Source organism: Thalassophryne amazonica, chromosome 2, assembly GCF_902500255.1.
Source record: "Thalassophryne amazonica chromosome 2, fThaAma1.1, whole genome shotgun sequence".
NCBI classification, from domain to species: Eukaryota; Metazoa; Chordata; class Actinopteri; order Batrachoidiformes; family Batrachoididae; genus Thalassophryne; species Thalassophryne amazonica.
In genome coordinates this window covers 41,364,223-41,381,142 of record NC_047104.1, presented here as the reverse complement: position 1 = coordinate 41,381,142, position 16,920 = coordinate 41,364,223, and the positions used below count along the sequence as shown (strand labels likewise).

Sequence of the window (16,920 nt, the reverse complement as noted above, 5' to 3'; positions counted from 1 at the left end):
CAGGTAAAGAGTGCAGAATAAGAGGGCTTCTTAAAGAAAAATTAACAGGTCTGTGTGAGCCAGAATTCTTGCTGGTTGGTAGGGGGTCGTAAGAATATGTTTTTTCAGTTTAAGTAGTTTATGGATTTCAGTTTACGGGTCAATTACTGCAGGATATCTTGATCGCAAACCTGATATACACAAAAGCAATTTTTTTTTTTTTTTGTGTGGGGGTCACTACAGCCTGAGGAGGTAATCCGAGCAGCTTTTGCTTCTGGAGTCAAGTGTCCGGTCCCACTGGGTGTGTCCTGCTCCGGAAATAAAAGTGATAATGTTTGCGATCAAGAGTTCCTGCAGTAATTGACCCATAAACCGAAATCCATAAACTCCTTAAACTGAACAAAACGTGAATGATAGTCACGTTTTGTGAGACCTGCGTTCATGTTTTGTGAGACTCGCGTTCACATTTTGGGAGCTATTTTTTTCAGTATTCACGTTTTACAATTAATAGTTTGCAGATAATTCACGATTTGCAGGTGATTCACATTTTGGGGGTTAACAGAGGCTATGGAGTTAAATTTGTCTCAATACCTGAAAGGAAATGTTTTTGACAAAAACTACAGATTTTATTTTTATTTATGTCAAGAGATCTACGATCCAGTAACCATGTACAGATTTTATTTATTTTGTATTTATGTCCAGAGCTCAAGGATCCAGTGTCTAATTTCATATTTATTTACTTTAAGACAATAAAATGTTGACATAGAAAACCTGCAAATAACTTAAGCATAATCTCATTAAGATGTAAAGACTTCAGATACATCTTAAATATCTTAAGTAAAACAATCTTGGAAAAATCCAGTTTTACTCTTGCCTGAGATGAAACAAGCCTTTTTTGACTCCCCATAAGATTTTTAGTGAAGCATATAGAATATTTACAGAGGAATCTTTCAAATAGTGAAACAATCACCAAATTTGCTTAAACACTGTCAAAACTATTCCATTTAATAATCCTATTAGCACAACCAATAATTTGCAGCACTTTTTGCACAGTAAATTTTACAGAGTAATATTTACTCTGCTGGGATAATTATTAATAATAATAATTAATAATTTGGTCCCAGTCCAAACAGAGTTAAATATACTCTATCACAGTGTAAAATCAACTCTTAACGGAGTAGAAACACTTGATTTGACAAGACAATAGAGCTGATTTCACTCTATAATAGAATGTATTTTACTCTATTCAGACTGGGACCAAATGTTATCCTGGCAGAGCATATTTTACTCAGCAAACTTTACTGCTGCAACTTTAACTTCTGACCCCTGTACAAACTGAAATTGACCTTTGTCACCATTCTTGCTGTTTTTACCCCATAACTCCATAATATTCAGTCACAGATAGTCCAAACTATACCTTTTTAGAATCTTTGTGATCAGACAAATAATGTAGTGTAGTTTTCAATATATTTGGGGTATTTTAACATTTTTTAACCCTGTGCAATTCTTCAATTGACCCCTACCTGGCTGCCTATTGAAAATATAGGTGGCTTACATGCTTTTACAAAAGAGTAATGTCTCAGGAGTATGTGTGCAAATTTTGGTGCTTGTTTGCAGAAATGAACAATTGTTACAGTTGTCAGCTCCACTATTTGCTTCAATTTGTAAAAGATGCAACATTTCTATTAAAATAAAGCTAAAAATAAGTTTTTGCCAGGTTATTTCAATAACTTATTTTCAGTAAATTCTCATTTGTTTCATTTCTCTCTCTCTCTTTCTCTCTCTCTCTCTCTCTCTTTTACATGATGAAAACAAGGTGTTTTTAAGTTGAAAAACAAACAAACAAAGAAGTTGGATAGTGGAACAAGTGAAAATTCATTTAAGACTAAATGGTTTGGAAATTAGCTGAGAAAACTAATTTTGTATGAAGAAGTACATTTTCCAATGAACACAGCAGCTTAAAAATGTCAAGGTGAGTAAAAAAGATAAGAAAAGCTTGTTTCATCACAGAAATGACAAAACAAGATGTTTGCAGGAGTTCTTCACTTCACATATTTAAGATGTGTTGTCTGAAAACAAGTCCAGAAATCAAATAAGATTTAGCATTTTTGCAGTGTATACAAAGATTATTTCACCCACCCCATGAAGACAATAAGCAAATCTGAAGCACAAAACTTAAATTATGGACCAGTGTTCCTCTGAATTCACCTTCATTTCAGCAGGCTTGTAGTAGCGGCGGTTCTGATCTTCATTTGCAGTGCGGTAGCCATCTCGGAGGAAACGTTTGAAGCCGTATTTGCCACGCAGTTTGCGAACGATCTTGTCGAGTGTCTGTGTGTAGAGGGCGTCGTCATCCACAGCAAAAGCTGGATAGCTGATGGTCGGCAGTAAAGCAGCATCCGTGTTCTGTCAGAAATAAAAGGACACCGTTTGCACAGCTAAAAAGCTGCGGTTGCAAAAGTGAGACAGAATTACAGAATTTCAATGACCTACACTTTTTGTTGCAGTGGGAATTCAATACCGATTCATTTCTACCACAGTTTTAAAAGAAAGAACTACAATAAAATGCTAAATATTATTTAAACTTCAGTGATTGGTGGGGAAACCAAGAATGTAGTCAAAGTCCAGCTTGGTCAGATCTGAGAGCACGCCCTTATGATGCACTTTGCTACATCCAGAAAAATAAGACATAGGAATATACACTATGCACACTATGTTACTACACACACAAAAAAACTAATAAATAATAATTTTAACTCCTGAGAGCACAATTAGTTACACTATGTGCTAAAATAAACACATATTTATCATTCAAAGGATCATATTCTATGTAAAATATCAATTGTGGTAAGTTAACAGCAAAGTCTTCAGGGTATAAACCAGTAGATGTGTTTAAAACAAGACTACTGCCCTCCTAAAATTAACCTACAATGATTATTGTACTGTGTTATTTGGCTCGACAAGTCAATAATAATTATAATATAATGCTTTTATTACGCCTGCCTACAACAACGCCAATGAGGAACCAATTTTGGTGAAGAAAATAACTCAAGTTTTGAAGTGAATTCCACCAACCTCGGTGGAATGTTCGAGGGTCAGCAAATGACTAAGTGATTTGATTTTGAGAAAAAATTGGTTAAAATTCAGGTTACCAGCCAAGGTCCAAATTCTGACCCAATGCTAACACATAGTGGATGTTTAGAATCCTTTGTCCGAGAAATTGATTAAAGATAAAGTTGTAGCTAGTATTAAACAATAACATTAAGTCACACGTCACCTTTCTGCTGGCCATCTGACTTTGATGTGGGGTGACCTTACAGAGGTCAAATATTTACAATGGCTATTTTGAGTAATTTCTTCTACATCAGGGTGGGCATCGAGGCCCAAGACAGTACAGGCTTTCCTTGCAACCAATCACTTCAGAAGGAAGGGTTACAGGAAAACATCTAACACATGATACTATCTCAAACTATAATTATCAAAATCATACAACTGAACTGCAGTGGGAAGACAAACAGGAGTGGCTTAAATGTAGTAGACAAATGAGTAACAGGTGAAGGAAATGTGAAAAAAGAAATGTTGAGACATGGGAGGAAATAAGGAACACCAAGAAATAAAAAACAAAATGGACATAATGAGGTGAGTGCAAAAATAATAAACAAAAACCAAGACCGCTGACAAAGAGAAATAACATTGAAACGAAGTACAACTTGGAGGTGAATACATAAGAACAAAATAACAAAACATCACAGATATCAAACAGAAATGACAAAACCATAAACAAACCCTAAACCCAGAATCACAACAAAACCAAGACAAGAAGTAAGACTAAACTGACTAAACCTCTCTTTCTGTGTTTCTCTATCTCTGGCCCAACTTTCAAAAGTCTCAACTTCACCAGACTGTGTATTCTTCAAACTATATTTGGAATAATCCATGGAATTGATGAGCTGGTCTCTCAATGCTATTGACACCATCTTTTCAACAAGGAAATCAGGACTGGGGGACCCTGTGTACCCAGATGGAATCTATCCTGCAGGCTATGTTCTCGACACCTGGGAGAAGTGGCCCATCGCATGCTTGGCACCACTATCCGTGGAAGACGTTGAGGATTTATTCTTATTTGCTTTTATGGCAGGAGGGCATTTGCTGCTTGGATTAGGCGCTGCCCTGACCTACCGGAAAATTGGCAAGACGGTTGCTACCAAAACCACAACCCCACACCTGTCCGTCATGATTAATGAGGTGGGCAAGGCGGAACAATCTCAAACTGCGTTAACTCTTGAACTTAAACGCAAATTGGAAATCATCTCGGAGCAAATGTCTGCCCTGCAAAGGAATTGATGTTGGAGACCAGTGAATATTCACAACTGGATCTGGACAGTTAAAGAGAAGCCGTATTTTAACTCTGTGCTTCTCTGCCTAACCCAAACATGGCAGTCTTATCAGCTACCAAAGGCCAAAATGCCCTGTTTTCCTTCAAAAGGATTCCAACGGCTTTTGGTGAAGCATCTGGCTGTCTCTTCATTTGGCCTCCCCTTCAGTCTGCAGTTGTCGTCAAAGCCACTCCAGACTTTACGCATACACGGACAGAGACTGATATGAACTCATCTGCACACATGATGCACGCCCGCCACCCCGGCCTCCGCTCCGCCACTCCCCCCGAGCTCAGCTGCACCACGGAAATGCTGCTGCAGACCCCACACACTCATTGCCTCAATTCGGATGACGGACTGCTTCACAGCTTAGTGTACATAAACAAATCAAATGTATATGTGCAGTTGTTTTAATTCTGATGTGTGCCATTATTACGTTGAACTAGTAATAATTGTGGATTAATTGCTGTATTTTTGTTTGAGATAATTGGGTGTGAAGATGAATTGCCCTTTTAGGGATCAATAAAGTTGTTTAAATCTTGAATCTTGAAGGACCCATGGCGCCGGGACACAGACTGGGGCGAACGTAAAACAGGGAGATAAGGACAAGACATCAGATACACAAGACACAAATGACGGGCGGAGGTAACATGCATAACACAAACATGCACACAGCAGGATGACAGATGCGCATAAAGGAATGCACAAAAGACTCACAGACATACATCCAAATAAAGACGAGACAGAACACACATACAGATGACAGCCAAACACAGACGCAGGCCAAGAGCGTGTGCACACATGCACAGGAAGCAGAAAGACAGACACACGCTCATACATACACCAGAACAGACACAGCCCAGGGGTACGCACCCACACACACACACACGGCTGACAGAAGGGACACATCCATACACACGCTCAGACCGGAGGCAGGAGGAAGCGCACACAGGGGACAGACATGACCAGCACACAATGAATAACGAGGACGTAAGCACAGACAAAAGACTTAGACAGTGACTAACAGGGCATGCCCACAACAGGTTGTGTGTTATGCGAGGATAAAATGATTCAATTTTGGTCACAAATGATGCCAAGGCATATACATAATATATCATAACACAAATAATGAATTTGCATAAATTTTTGTGAGGTGTAGATGTTGAACTTTTTCAGTGTCCATTCCTGTTTGTTTTTTGTTTGGGTGGCTCACTCTAAATGGGCCGTGAAAAGCCAACAGTTTACAAGTTTTCCACACAAAAGAGATGAGCAGCAGAGTTCACTGATTAACATCACTGAGTAGAGCGGAGGAATTCCTGTATTAAATTAACTGCTAGATGGGGGGAAAGAAAAACCCCTGCAGACTGTTGGCAGGTTATGCCACACGCTTTACTATGGACTTTGTAATGAAAGCTCTGGGGTGGCTGTAATTCTATTCACTGCAAACAGCTATGAATATTTAAGAAGTAAAACTGCTCGGCTTCTACACTTTCTATCCTGCATCGACTCCACTGCTGAGGTGAGCGCTGACGTACCTGCATCTGCTACACTGTGAAATCAACTTCAAATCTGTAGCAAAAGTGACACCGAGACAAATCCAATGTATGCGATGTGTAACAGCAGTCTGCATTTCAATAAACAATGTGCACTTGTCAAGAATTCAGGAGACCGCAAGCTGAGTTGAAGAAACAGCTTTGATTCTCAGGACTGGATTCAGTTGAGTTACTGTTGGAATCGACTGATATTCACAGAGGTGTGAACTTGTTCCTGCTGTTCTCATCTCTCCTGTTATAATTACAACCCTTAATCTACACTGCAACACGTTCAGGGGGTGCTGCTAAAATGGAACATGGCCCCACAGAATGCATTTGTGCCTGGGAATGCCTGTGATTGGAGAGGTTGTTAAGTTTGACATTATCCTGAAGTATGCTGGTCTCCCTGCCGCACTCCATCCCTCCCGCTCTTTAATGTCGGTCTCATGCAGCCATGCTGCCACTCTGGTCGTCTAATTACACTCATTTAATCATGATCTGATGGAGCTTTTCTGCCTGGCACATGCAGCAGTGATGGAGAGAAATGTGACCATGTAAGTGTCTGTGTGCGGTGGAAAAGGTTGTATTTGCTTCTGTGTTCCTGCAACATATCACTTTTTTATGTATTTTTTTTGCTACTCACTTCAGCTGGGGCATCGCCACCTCTTGTCAACAAAGGATCATCACAAACATGTGGACAAAACAACATACTGTCAGGGTTTGGGTTTTGCTTGTGTTTGTTTTATTTAGTTATTTTACTTGATTGTTTTCTGCGTGTGTTAATTCTCTTGTTGGTCTCTTTCTGACTTGGGCTTTCGCTGTCCCTATCTCTCTTTGTCTCTTGGTGCTTGGTGATGGGCGTTTCACTGTGTTTGGCCACACCCCGTTCTGGTGCTTTCCACACACCTGTTCCTAATCTGTAGCTCATCACCTGAGTGTATATAAACTTCACTGGTTGCACTTTTCTCTCACCAGATTGATGCACCTTGTGTCATTTCTCCAGCTCTTTTTCTGTGTTTCCTTGTTCTGCCAGGCTCATCGTGTTTTGATCACCTGCCTGTTTGTTTGACGACGCCTTTGCCTGATTTTTGTACTGTTGCTTATCTTGGACTGCCTTACCGTGTACCAACCTCAGCTAAATACCTCAGTAAACCATTTTATACTACAGAGCTTTGTGGTTGAATCGTGCATTTGTGTCCAGCCATTCCTGTCCACCACACCTGATAGTAACTATGATGAGGAAAGTTAAATGAACTCCAAACATTCACTGACACAATGACAAAAATGGCTGATTTGTCTAATACGTGCAAATTCAGCATCCGATTTTCTGGCATGTGTGGTGGGCTTCAATTACAATCTATAAATGGTAGCCATGAGTCACATAAGACAAAAAAGAAAGAAAAGGAAAGAAAAGCAAAATGAAAGAAAAACTGAAAGAAAAAAGTAAAATTAATGAAAGAAAAAAGATAAAGGAAAAATGGAGAGAGAGAGAGAAAGAAAGTGAGAGAGCGAAAAAGAAAGAGAAAGAAGTGCATATTTATTGTAACTATAGATATTTTTCAGTCTGCTGAAGATCATTTGAACATATTCTGTTCATGGTTGTTGGAATTTTTGTTGAAGGGCAGCGCGGAGGCTTAGCGATTAGCACTGCAACTACAATATTTTTATACTGCTAAAAAAAAAAAAACTTAGAATGTTTGGGCACTCTTAAAAATGTTAAATTAAAATGTATATATTCACATATTTAGTAAAAAGGTGAAGAAAGTGCACTAAGCAATATGTTAATTTCCTTCTATTCACCCACATTCTGATTATAATATGAGTTTAAGGACCCACAGAGGAGCAGAGCTTTGACACCCTTGCTGATTTTAATTCACCCCTGTTTGTCGGACTTTGGCATTCTTTAAAATGAAACCTCAACTACATGTAAAGCCCCTTTCACACCAGGGCTGCTCCCAGTTGCTCCCTGTTGCATCATGAGGATGCAGGAATTTATGTGTCAGGAGCGCGCAGCAGGAGGCAGAGAGGAGGTGAGGACGCAGCCTGCAGGTTCTCTGCACAGAGAAGTCAGAGTGCATAGTTTGGCTGCAGACAGACTGTGCACTCTGATTTCTCTTCTACTTTATATTTGTTCTCGTGCTGAGCTGCAGGTCTGCGCTCTGAGTTCTGTTATAGTTTATCTTTCCTCCTTTGACCGCAAGATGCGCGCGCGCACGCGCAAACAAACCATTCGTGAGCAAATGTGGAGATGTCTGGAGTTCTACTAGATGTTGACAGGTCCTGTCTCTGGCAATCAGTCTGTGAGCAGGACTTATGTCCTTTTTTGTACACAGTGATGAGAGTTTGAGGGGAGAACAAGGAACTAATGCCTGCAGCCAAACAGTTTTTTCTTTCTTTATTGTTCACATGTGCGCGTGTGAACGAACTGTCCGTGGGTAAATGTGGAGATCTCTGGAGTTATACTTGATGTTGACATGTCCTGTCTCTGGCAATCAGTCTGTGAGCAGGACTTATGTCCTTTTTAGTCCTTTTTTTAACTGTGATGAGAGAGTTTGAGCGGAGAACAAGGAACTAATTGCCTGCAGCCACAGTTTTTCTTTTCTTTCTTTTTTTTTAAGTTCACATGTGTGCGTGTGAATGAATCGTCCGTGAGTGGACTGGAGATGTCCGGACTTTTTACTGGATGAGGACATCTCCTGTGTCTGGCAATCAGTCTGTGAGCAGGACTTACGTATTTTATTTAAACACTTTTGTGAGAGTCTTCTCACAAAAGTGTTTAAAAGTGTTCGCTCCTGCTCCTTTGTGAAAAGGAGCAGCAAGGAGGAGCAGCTGCTGCAATCAGCATTTTTTTTCTGTGTTTTCTGAGCGTGTAGTTTTACTGCATTGTGAACACGGTATAAAAACAATCCTGATTTATACTGCGGGAACAATGGAACACAGCAGGAATCATAAACTGGCGTCGGGTAACGTTGTCTTGTGAGTGTGTGGCTTCCAGTCACGCAGAGTACCGTCCTGTTGCTCTGACTTGCGCTGAAACCACTTAATTCTGCGTTGAGCAAAGGACGCAAAAAAATTAAACGTTTAATTTTCATTTGCGCCCCTTGCGCTGCATCCGAGCTGCATCGTCTCTGCACTAGGTTGCTTCCACGCGGCGTCGTCATAACGACGCACGAGGCAACTGGGAGCAACTGGGAGCAGCCCCGGTGTGAAAGGGGCTTAACACCAAGCTCTCTTTAAGCAAAGCTCATCTTTAAAAAGAAGCTGAACTAATGTCACATAATTTGCATTTTAACCACAAAGGTAGAAGATTCGACTCACATGGGAGCGAGACTCTCTGGGCAGCAGAGAGGACAGGGTTTGTCTGTTCCTGTTGTGGGCATCCAGATCCACAAATATGACCGACCACGAACAGCCCTGAAAAGCAAAAGCACATACATACATCAGCACTAAGTTGCACCTCGGTTACACACTGTAGCCCAACAGATCAGACACAGACACTAACTTACCACAAACTCAGTGGTGGGCACACTTCCGATAATCCGATAACAGATAATTATCGAAGATAATGTTTTCAGTATCAGATTATCTTTTTAGATAACTTTAAAAACCATTATCGGACCAATTATCTTGCGATTAATTTTTGTCCGAACAAACCTGAACAGCGACAAGCATTTTTAAAATTAGTTCAGCACCCACCTGTTAAAAGTTTTGTAACAGACGCATAGTTATAACCTTTGCAAACAGAAGAGAACTGCTTGTATAAAAAAAAACATATCAATCCTCTGTAAACAAAGGAAAAACAGCCCCAAAAAGAAAAAGAAAAAATAACATTTCTTTTAACACCATACTGATATGCTGGCAATATGACCTAAGTCATCCAGAGGCATACATTTTTAACTTATGGTTCAAATTTTAACCAAACTAATTTTGGACAAGTTATTTAAAATTACTGTCATGTCTGAAGTTTCATAAAGTAAAAATATCAGATATATGTTTTAGTTTTAAAGTAATGTGCTAATTTTTAAGGTTTTGTGAGCACATGCTCTGCCCCGCAGTGCATTTTGGGTAGGATGATGTAATCTCAGTACGTCACGACAGGACAAATGCATTTCAGATACTCTGTTCAGGCTCCACGGACAACAGCATTAAACTCTAGTGCCTAAAACTCTCTTGAATATATTCTCTGCGTTTATAGATGTTGATTTTTTTTAATTGCGTTTGTTAAATTCCACGCATTTTAAATGTGAGCAGACAGGGATTATCTAGAATTTGTTTTGAAAGCCTCTACTGCCATCTAGCATCTAATGGCCAGTAGTGTTCATGGCAGTGTCTGGGAACCAGTAGATGGCAGTGTTCTATTTATTTTGACCCCAGTTATGTCAGATGATTGTCAAATCAACTTTTTTGCTTTGCAAATGGCTTTTTTTTTTTTTACAAATGAAGTTTAAAAACAAAACAACTGCAAAATAATAATAATAATAATAATAACATTATTACAAGACAGCTCTGCAGTGTTTGCACAGGCACAGTGCGAACGGTTGGCTGCTGCTTGTAGCTTTCAGCAGCAGGATAACCTCACGACAGCCGACCACAATAATATATCAAACACGTTTGATTCTCATTCGACCATACGATCGGCAATCAGGAGGTGGTCGTCAGATATTGACCGCAGCTTGATACTCCATGAACACTACACGATGCAGGACGCACGATTAACCTGAAACATGGTCCAAAAAATTCCTGCATGAAAAATCATCTCGCACACTGTAAAGCACGTTTTACAACATCAAATGAATGTTGTAAAGAGAGAATGAGGAGAGAATGTGCGCAAACATGCGCACATTCTCTCCACATGCAAAAAATTTTGCGATGACACTTCCAGGGCTCCGTAAAAATGCCTGTTTTTACAAATAAAAAATGAACACCAACACACGACAGACGTCACATTAACGTGTTGGTTTACATAATGAATGACTGAACCAATCAGTGTTTAGCAGAGGCACGTTTACCCAGAATCCTTTGCGATCTGTCTCTTTGTTACAAAACATCAGAATTAGTGCATTATTCAACATTAAAAGATATATGTTATATTTTAACTTTGTACAAATGACAGAATTGACATTAATGGAGTTATTCTATTGGTATTAATGTTATTAATAAATCAACACCATAACTCAATATGACTTTATTTTTCAAGACCACCGCATGACCGGAGCTTTGTCGTTGATAGAGAGCTGGTTTTACGGCTGCTCTCAGGATGCCTCTGTGCTCGGAGCGCTGTAGTAAACAAGAGCTTCCAGCAGGGGCAGACTGTTGAAAGAAAAAAGTGTGGTCTTATTGTTTGGGTCTGTTGTTATTTTTAACATTATTAGAAGCTATTAAATTTGTTTTACTAGTAGTTGTAAATGTGCCAGAGATAATATTGGAATTTATCTGTTATCGGTTATCTGTAACTTCCGATACATTTTTGGGTGGTTTATTGTTTTATCTTTATCTCAGATAACTTTTCAGTTATCTGATTATCTGTTATCGAAGTTAATTTTTTGGTTATCTGTGCCCACCACTGCACAAACTACACACCCTTCATCAGTGAGCAGAAATGCATTTTAAGGCAAAGTGGCTAAAAACACACAAATGCCCACTTACTACCTCCACCATCACACCTCCACAGACTCACAAAACATTAGGACTCGCAACGGCTTGGCCCTTTCATGTCAGATTTATTCAGTGTACAAAAACCAGGGTTATATTTTTGGAGTGCAGAAGTGCAGCATGGGAACAATTCAACACAAAGAGTGATTCGATTACTGTAAAAGACCCTGTGTACAAAATGAAGTGGTGCTTCTACAATGGAGCCGCTCCATCCATCTCCTGCAATTAAACACCTTGCAGAAATGGGGCAAGTTGACACTTGTACTTTTGAAGAGATGCGATCAAGCCATTTCTGCATGTAGCGAGCTGGTCAGTCCACACCATCCATCAGTGGTGCTTACACGCCAACTGGTGCACACACTCAACCTACTGAGCAGTTTCCAATGTAAGTCCAATGCATTATGTATGAATGTTACCTATTTTTTCTCTCCCTCAAAGCAGGTCCAGCCAGCTAAGGCTTTTAGTCAAATCAGCAAGCTGTCTTGTAGTAATTTGTATAGTGCATGGGATTGTGGGCCACCGATGAAAGCAGCTGAGACAAGTCGGTGAAATGGCCAACCTCTTTAAAGGAAACTTCCTTTGCATTAGAGAAGCAGAGTGTAAGAAAACCCAAAGATGTAGGAGGAGATATTTTTTGCTGTGGCTGTGCACTCTTTGACGTTTTGTTCAGGTGGAGTCTGTTCTATAGCTTCACCTGCATTGTGACATGTCAACAGGTTTGTGAACGTGAAATAAAATAAAAAATGATGATCCCTGACAACCACATGGTGAACGAGCTGCAATACAAAAATCTGATACAGCTTCAGATGTGCATATTTTCTTCTCTATTCCACACAAGACTGCACTACAGTTTAACCACATGAATCAGTTAGTCTTTTAATGGCTACAGTCAAAACATACATTTGTTACACAAGTAATCCACAGTACCACAATGACGTACCAAAAAAATTAGGGGTGTCCCAATCAATCACCGCTGTTGATACTGAGTCCAGATCCAATACTTGCTTACTGTGTCCCCTATAAAAGTATCTTATCAAGAACAGTACAACAGCTCAGCAAAGTACAACCCCTGGCAAAAATTATGGAATCACCGGCCTCAGAGGATGTTCATTCAGTTGTTTAATTTTGTAGAAAAAAAAAGCAGATCACAGACATGACACAAAACTAAAGTCATTTCAAATGGCAACTTTCTGGCTTTAAGAAACACTATAAGAAATCAAGAAAAAAAGATTGTGGCAGTCAGTAACAGTTACTTTTTTAGACCAAGCAGAGGAAAAAAATATGGAATCACTCAATTCTGAGGAATAAATTATGGAATCACCCTGTAAATTTTCATCCCCAAAACTAACACCTGCATCAAATCAGATCTGCTCATTAGTCTGCATCTAAAAAGGAGTGATCACACCTTGGAGAGCTGTTGCACCAAGTGGACTGACATGAATCATGGCTCCAACACGAGAGATGTCAATTGAAACAAAGGAGAGGATTATCAAACTCTTAAAAGAGGGTAAATCATTACGCAATGTTGCAAAAGATGTTGGTTGTTCAGTCAGCTGTGTCTAAACTCTGGACCAAATACAAACAACATGGGAAGGTTGTTAAAGGCAAACATAATGGTAGACCAAGGAAGACGTCAAAGCGTCAAGACAGAAAACTTAAAGCAATATGTCTCAAAAATCGAAAAATGCACAACAAAACAAATGAGGAACGAATGGGAGGAAACTGGAGTCAACGTCTGTCACCGAACTGTAAGAAACCGCCTAAAGGAAATGGGATTTACATACAGAAAAGCTAAACGAAAGCCATCATTAACACCTAAACAGAAAAAAACAAGGTTACAATGGGCTAAGGAAAAGCAATCATGGACTGTGGATGACTGGATGAAAGTCATATTCAGTGATGAATCTCGAATCTGCATTGGGCAAGGTGATGATGCTGGAACTTTTGTTTGGTGCCGTTCCAATCGGATTTATAAAGATGACTGCCTGAAGAGAACATCTAAATTTCCACAGTCATTGATGATATGGGGCTGCATGTCAGGTAAAGGCACTGGGGAGATGGCTGTCATTACATCATCAATAAATGCACAAGTTTACGTTGATATTTTGGACAATTGAAAGGATGTTTGGGGATGATGAAATCATTTTTCAAGATGATAATGCATCTTGCCATAGAGCAAAAACTGTGAAAACATTCCTTGCAAAAAGACACATAGGGTCAATGTCATGGCATAGGGTCAATATCAACGAGCAGATGTGATTTGATGCAGGTGTTAGTTTTGGGGATAAAAATTTACAGGGTGATTCCATAATTTTTTCCTCAGAATTGAGTGATTCCATATTTTTTTCCTCTGCTTGGTCTAAAAAAGTAACAGTTACTGACTGCCACAATCTTTTTTCTTGATTTCTTATAGTGTTTCTTAAAGCCAGAAAGCTGCCATTTGAAATGACTTTAGTTTTGTGCCATGTCTGTGATCTGCTTTTTTTCTACAAAATTAAACAACTGAATGAACATCCTCCGAGGCCGGTGATTCCATAATTTTTGCCAGGGGCTGTATCAAGAAAAGACTACCGTCAATCCAAACTGGACTGGCTGTCTGCCTGGTTGGTTGCCATCCAGGACATAAGGTTACTCTGTGGTGTGTTAGATAGGGTGAAGCTTGGCACCAGCACATGCTTCCATGCTTGACTAGACTTAAATCCAAGCCCATTTTTAATGTTTTACCTATTTAAAGGGGGGAGGATGTCAAAAACTTTTCTGACCCCTCGACCCTGTTTTGGTCACTCTTTTCATGGCCAAATCTTCTGTCACAGTGGAATGTACCGAAAAAGTGCTGATGTCCACCTCTTCCGCAATTTCTCGGATAGTCACACGACGGTCCCCCATCACCACAGCGTTCACTTTAGAAATGATCTGGTCATTTCAGCATGTTGATGGCCGACCGGAGTGTGGCTCGCTCTCCACCGTTGTGCGGACGTCTTTAAACCGGTTGTATCGCTCCTTAAGCTGTGTGATGCTCATAGCATCGTCACCGAAAGCCGTCTGAATCATCCGAATGGTTTCCACCTGGCTGTCGGCCAGGGCTCTATGTTTTTGCTTTTCAGGGCTATTCGTGGTCAGTCATATTTGTGGATCTGGATGCCCACAACAGGAACAGACAAACCCTGTCCAGAGAGTGTATATATATGTATATATATATATATATATATATATATGAGGTCTGTCCAAAAAATATCGTACCTTTTTAAAAAAAAAAAACGATATGGATTTGAATCACGTGTGATTACATCAGCCAAGCTTGAACCTTCGTGCGCATGCGTGAGTTTTTCCACGCCTGTCGGTTGCGTCATTCGCCTGTGGGCAGGCTTTGAGTGAGCACTGGTCCACCTCCGGTCGGATTTCTTTTGTCTGAGAACTTGCTGAAAGACTGCCGCTTTGCTCCATGAAATTTTTTTCAGAAACTGTTAGAGACAGGCAGTTGCAAACCATTCGATAGATTCAGTTGGATATCGGTGAAGATTCTGTCGACGTCACACGGATTAAGGAGTGTTAAAACCTTTTTAAAGACGGCCCACAGCGGCGGAGGGCACGCGGCGCGCCGAGCGGCCATTCGACATGCTGGATCGACCAGATCATTTCTAAACTGAATGTTGTGTTGATCCGGGACATCATATGACTACCACAGAAATGGCAACAGAGCTGGACATAGCACTTTTGCGGCACATTCTACTGTTACAGGAGATTTTGTAATTAAAGACGTGCGGAGGATTTCGCGCGTCGGCACGAACCAGCTCAGGACGCGCAGCAAAAAAACACCTCCGTCTTGGAAGTCTCACAGGACATGTTGTGGCATGTCAAGCTGTTACTCAATTTCTCGGATACTCACTCGACTGAAAGCCATCGAAAGCCGTCTGAATCTTCTGAATGGTTTCCAACATGGAGGTGTTTGTTTTTTTTTTGGAGAAATTAACATTTTTAGCAAACCAATAAACAATGGATGCAGTGCTGTAATGCACCATGGGAGTTTGGGGTTTTGAGGTTTTAAATGTTATTGTGGTTTATGTTAGTTTAACAGTGTTGTTAGTGATATTGATTCATTGTGTTTTTGTAGCTCAATGTTGCTCTTACCATGAGTGACTTAAGTTTCATGTTGGTAGCATGAGAAAAATGTGTAGCGGTTTTAATCTCTTCAGCCACTGTCTGTTTGTCAAAATCATAGCACCTGCTTACAGCAGCTGTTTGTGTGTGTGTGTGTGTGTGTGTGTGTGTGTGTGTGTGTGTGTGTGTGTGTGTGTGTGTGTGTGTGTGTGTGCGTGCAACTTCGATCAGGGACAAATAGAGCACAGCTGACATTTGCTGTTTGGTATGTTTATGTATTTTGGGTCACGGATGAGCAGCGCCAAAACTGAACACTGATAGCTACAAATATTAGCTAATGTTGCTAACTACATTTTGGACTCATATGCTTTTCCAGCAGGGGGCAGTAAATCATCTTTATATTAAAAGTGAGAGTGTAAGTGCATATAAGTGTAAATACGTTAAAAATACATGGATGACACAAGAAAGTGAAAACACGTTTTTCCATTGTGGTCCATTTAAAAGTCAAATGACAAAATAGAAGTAAAAACAAAATAAAAATAATAATAATGCTCGGGGACTTCAGGCAGGCCATGGAGGAGGACTATCGGTTGGCCTCGAACAAATTCTGGCAAACCGTCTGACGCCTCAGGAGGCGGAAGCAGCTCTCGACCGGCACTGTCTACGGTGCGGGTGGGGAGCTGTTGACCCTGACTGAGGGCGTTGTTGGGTGGTGGAAGGAATACTTTGAGGATCTCCACAATCCCATCATCACGTCTTCCGAAGAGGAAGCAGAGACTGGGGACTCAGAGGCGGACTCAAGTCACCGAGGTGGTTAGAAAGCTCCTCGGTGGCAAGGCTCCTGGGGTGGATGAAATCTGTCCTGAGTACCTTAAGTCTCTGGATGTTGTGAGACTGTCTTGGTTGACACGCCTCTACAACAGGGGATCACACTCCTCAGCCTCCCCGGTAAGGTCTATTCCAGAGTACTGGAGAGGAGAATTCGATCGATAGTCGAACCTCGGATTGGGAGGTTTGGGCGGCTTTGCTTGAGCTACTACCCCGCGACCTGACTCCGGATAAAGCGGAAGAAATTGGATGGATGGATGGATGGATGGATAGTAATGCTAATAATCACAATAATAATAGTGTGTGTATATGATAACAACAACAACCTAAACAATTTATAAATACATTAAGCCAGTAAACTAACATTAAAAATGACATAATTAACAGGAAATAAAAGGGTTGAGTTCCTCTTCTAAAAACTGTTGAGGACTAAGGTTCTAAAAACATTCTGGACT

The 16,920-nt window shown here is 40.4% G+C and overlaps 1 protein-coding gene across 4 annotated transcripts in view; it reads right to left on the bottom strand.

Moving 5' to 3' along the window:
* The window catches only part of phkb (phosphorylase kinase, beta), a 318,068-nt gene that overhangs the window by 160,494 nt on the left and 140,654 nt on the right, over window positions 1-16,920 (bottom strand). For all 4 annotated transcript variants that reach the window (XM_034185351.1, XM_034185355.1, XM_034185336.1 and 1 more), the window contains 2 exons: window positions 9,206-9,301; window positions 2,188-2,385 (listed from right to left, as the gene is read on the bottom strand). In XM_034185351.1, coding sequence (XP_034041242.1) covers window positions 2,188-2,385; window positions 9,206-9,301 — 294 coding nt within the window. The remainder of the gene's footprint in view (window positions 1-2,187; window positions 2,386-9,205; window positions 9,302-16,920) is intronic.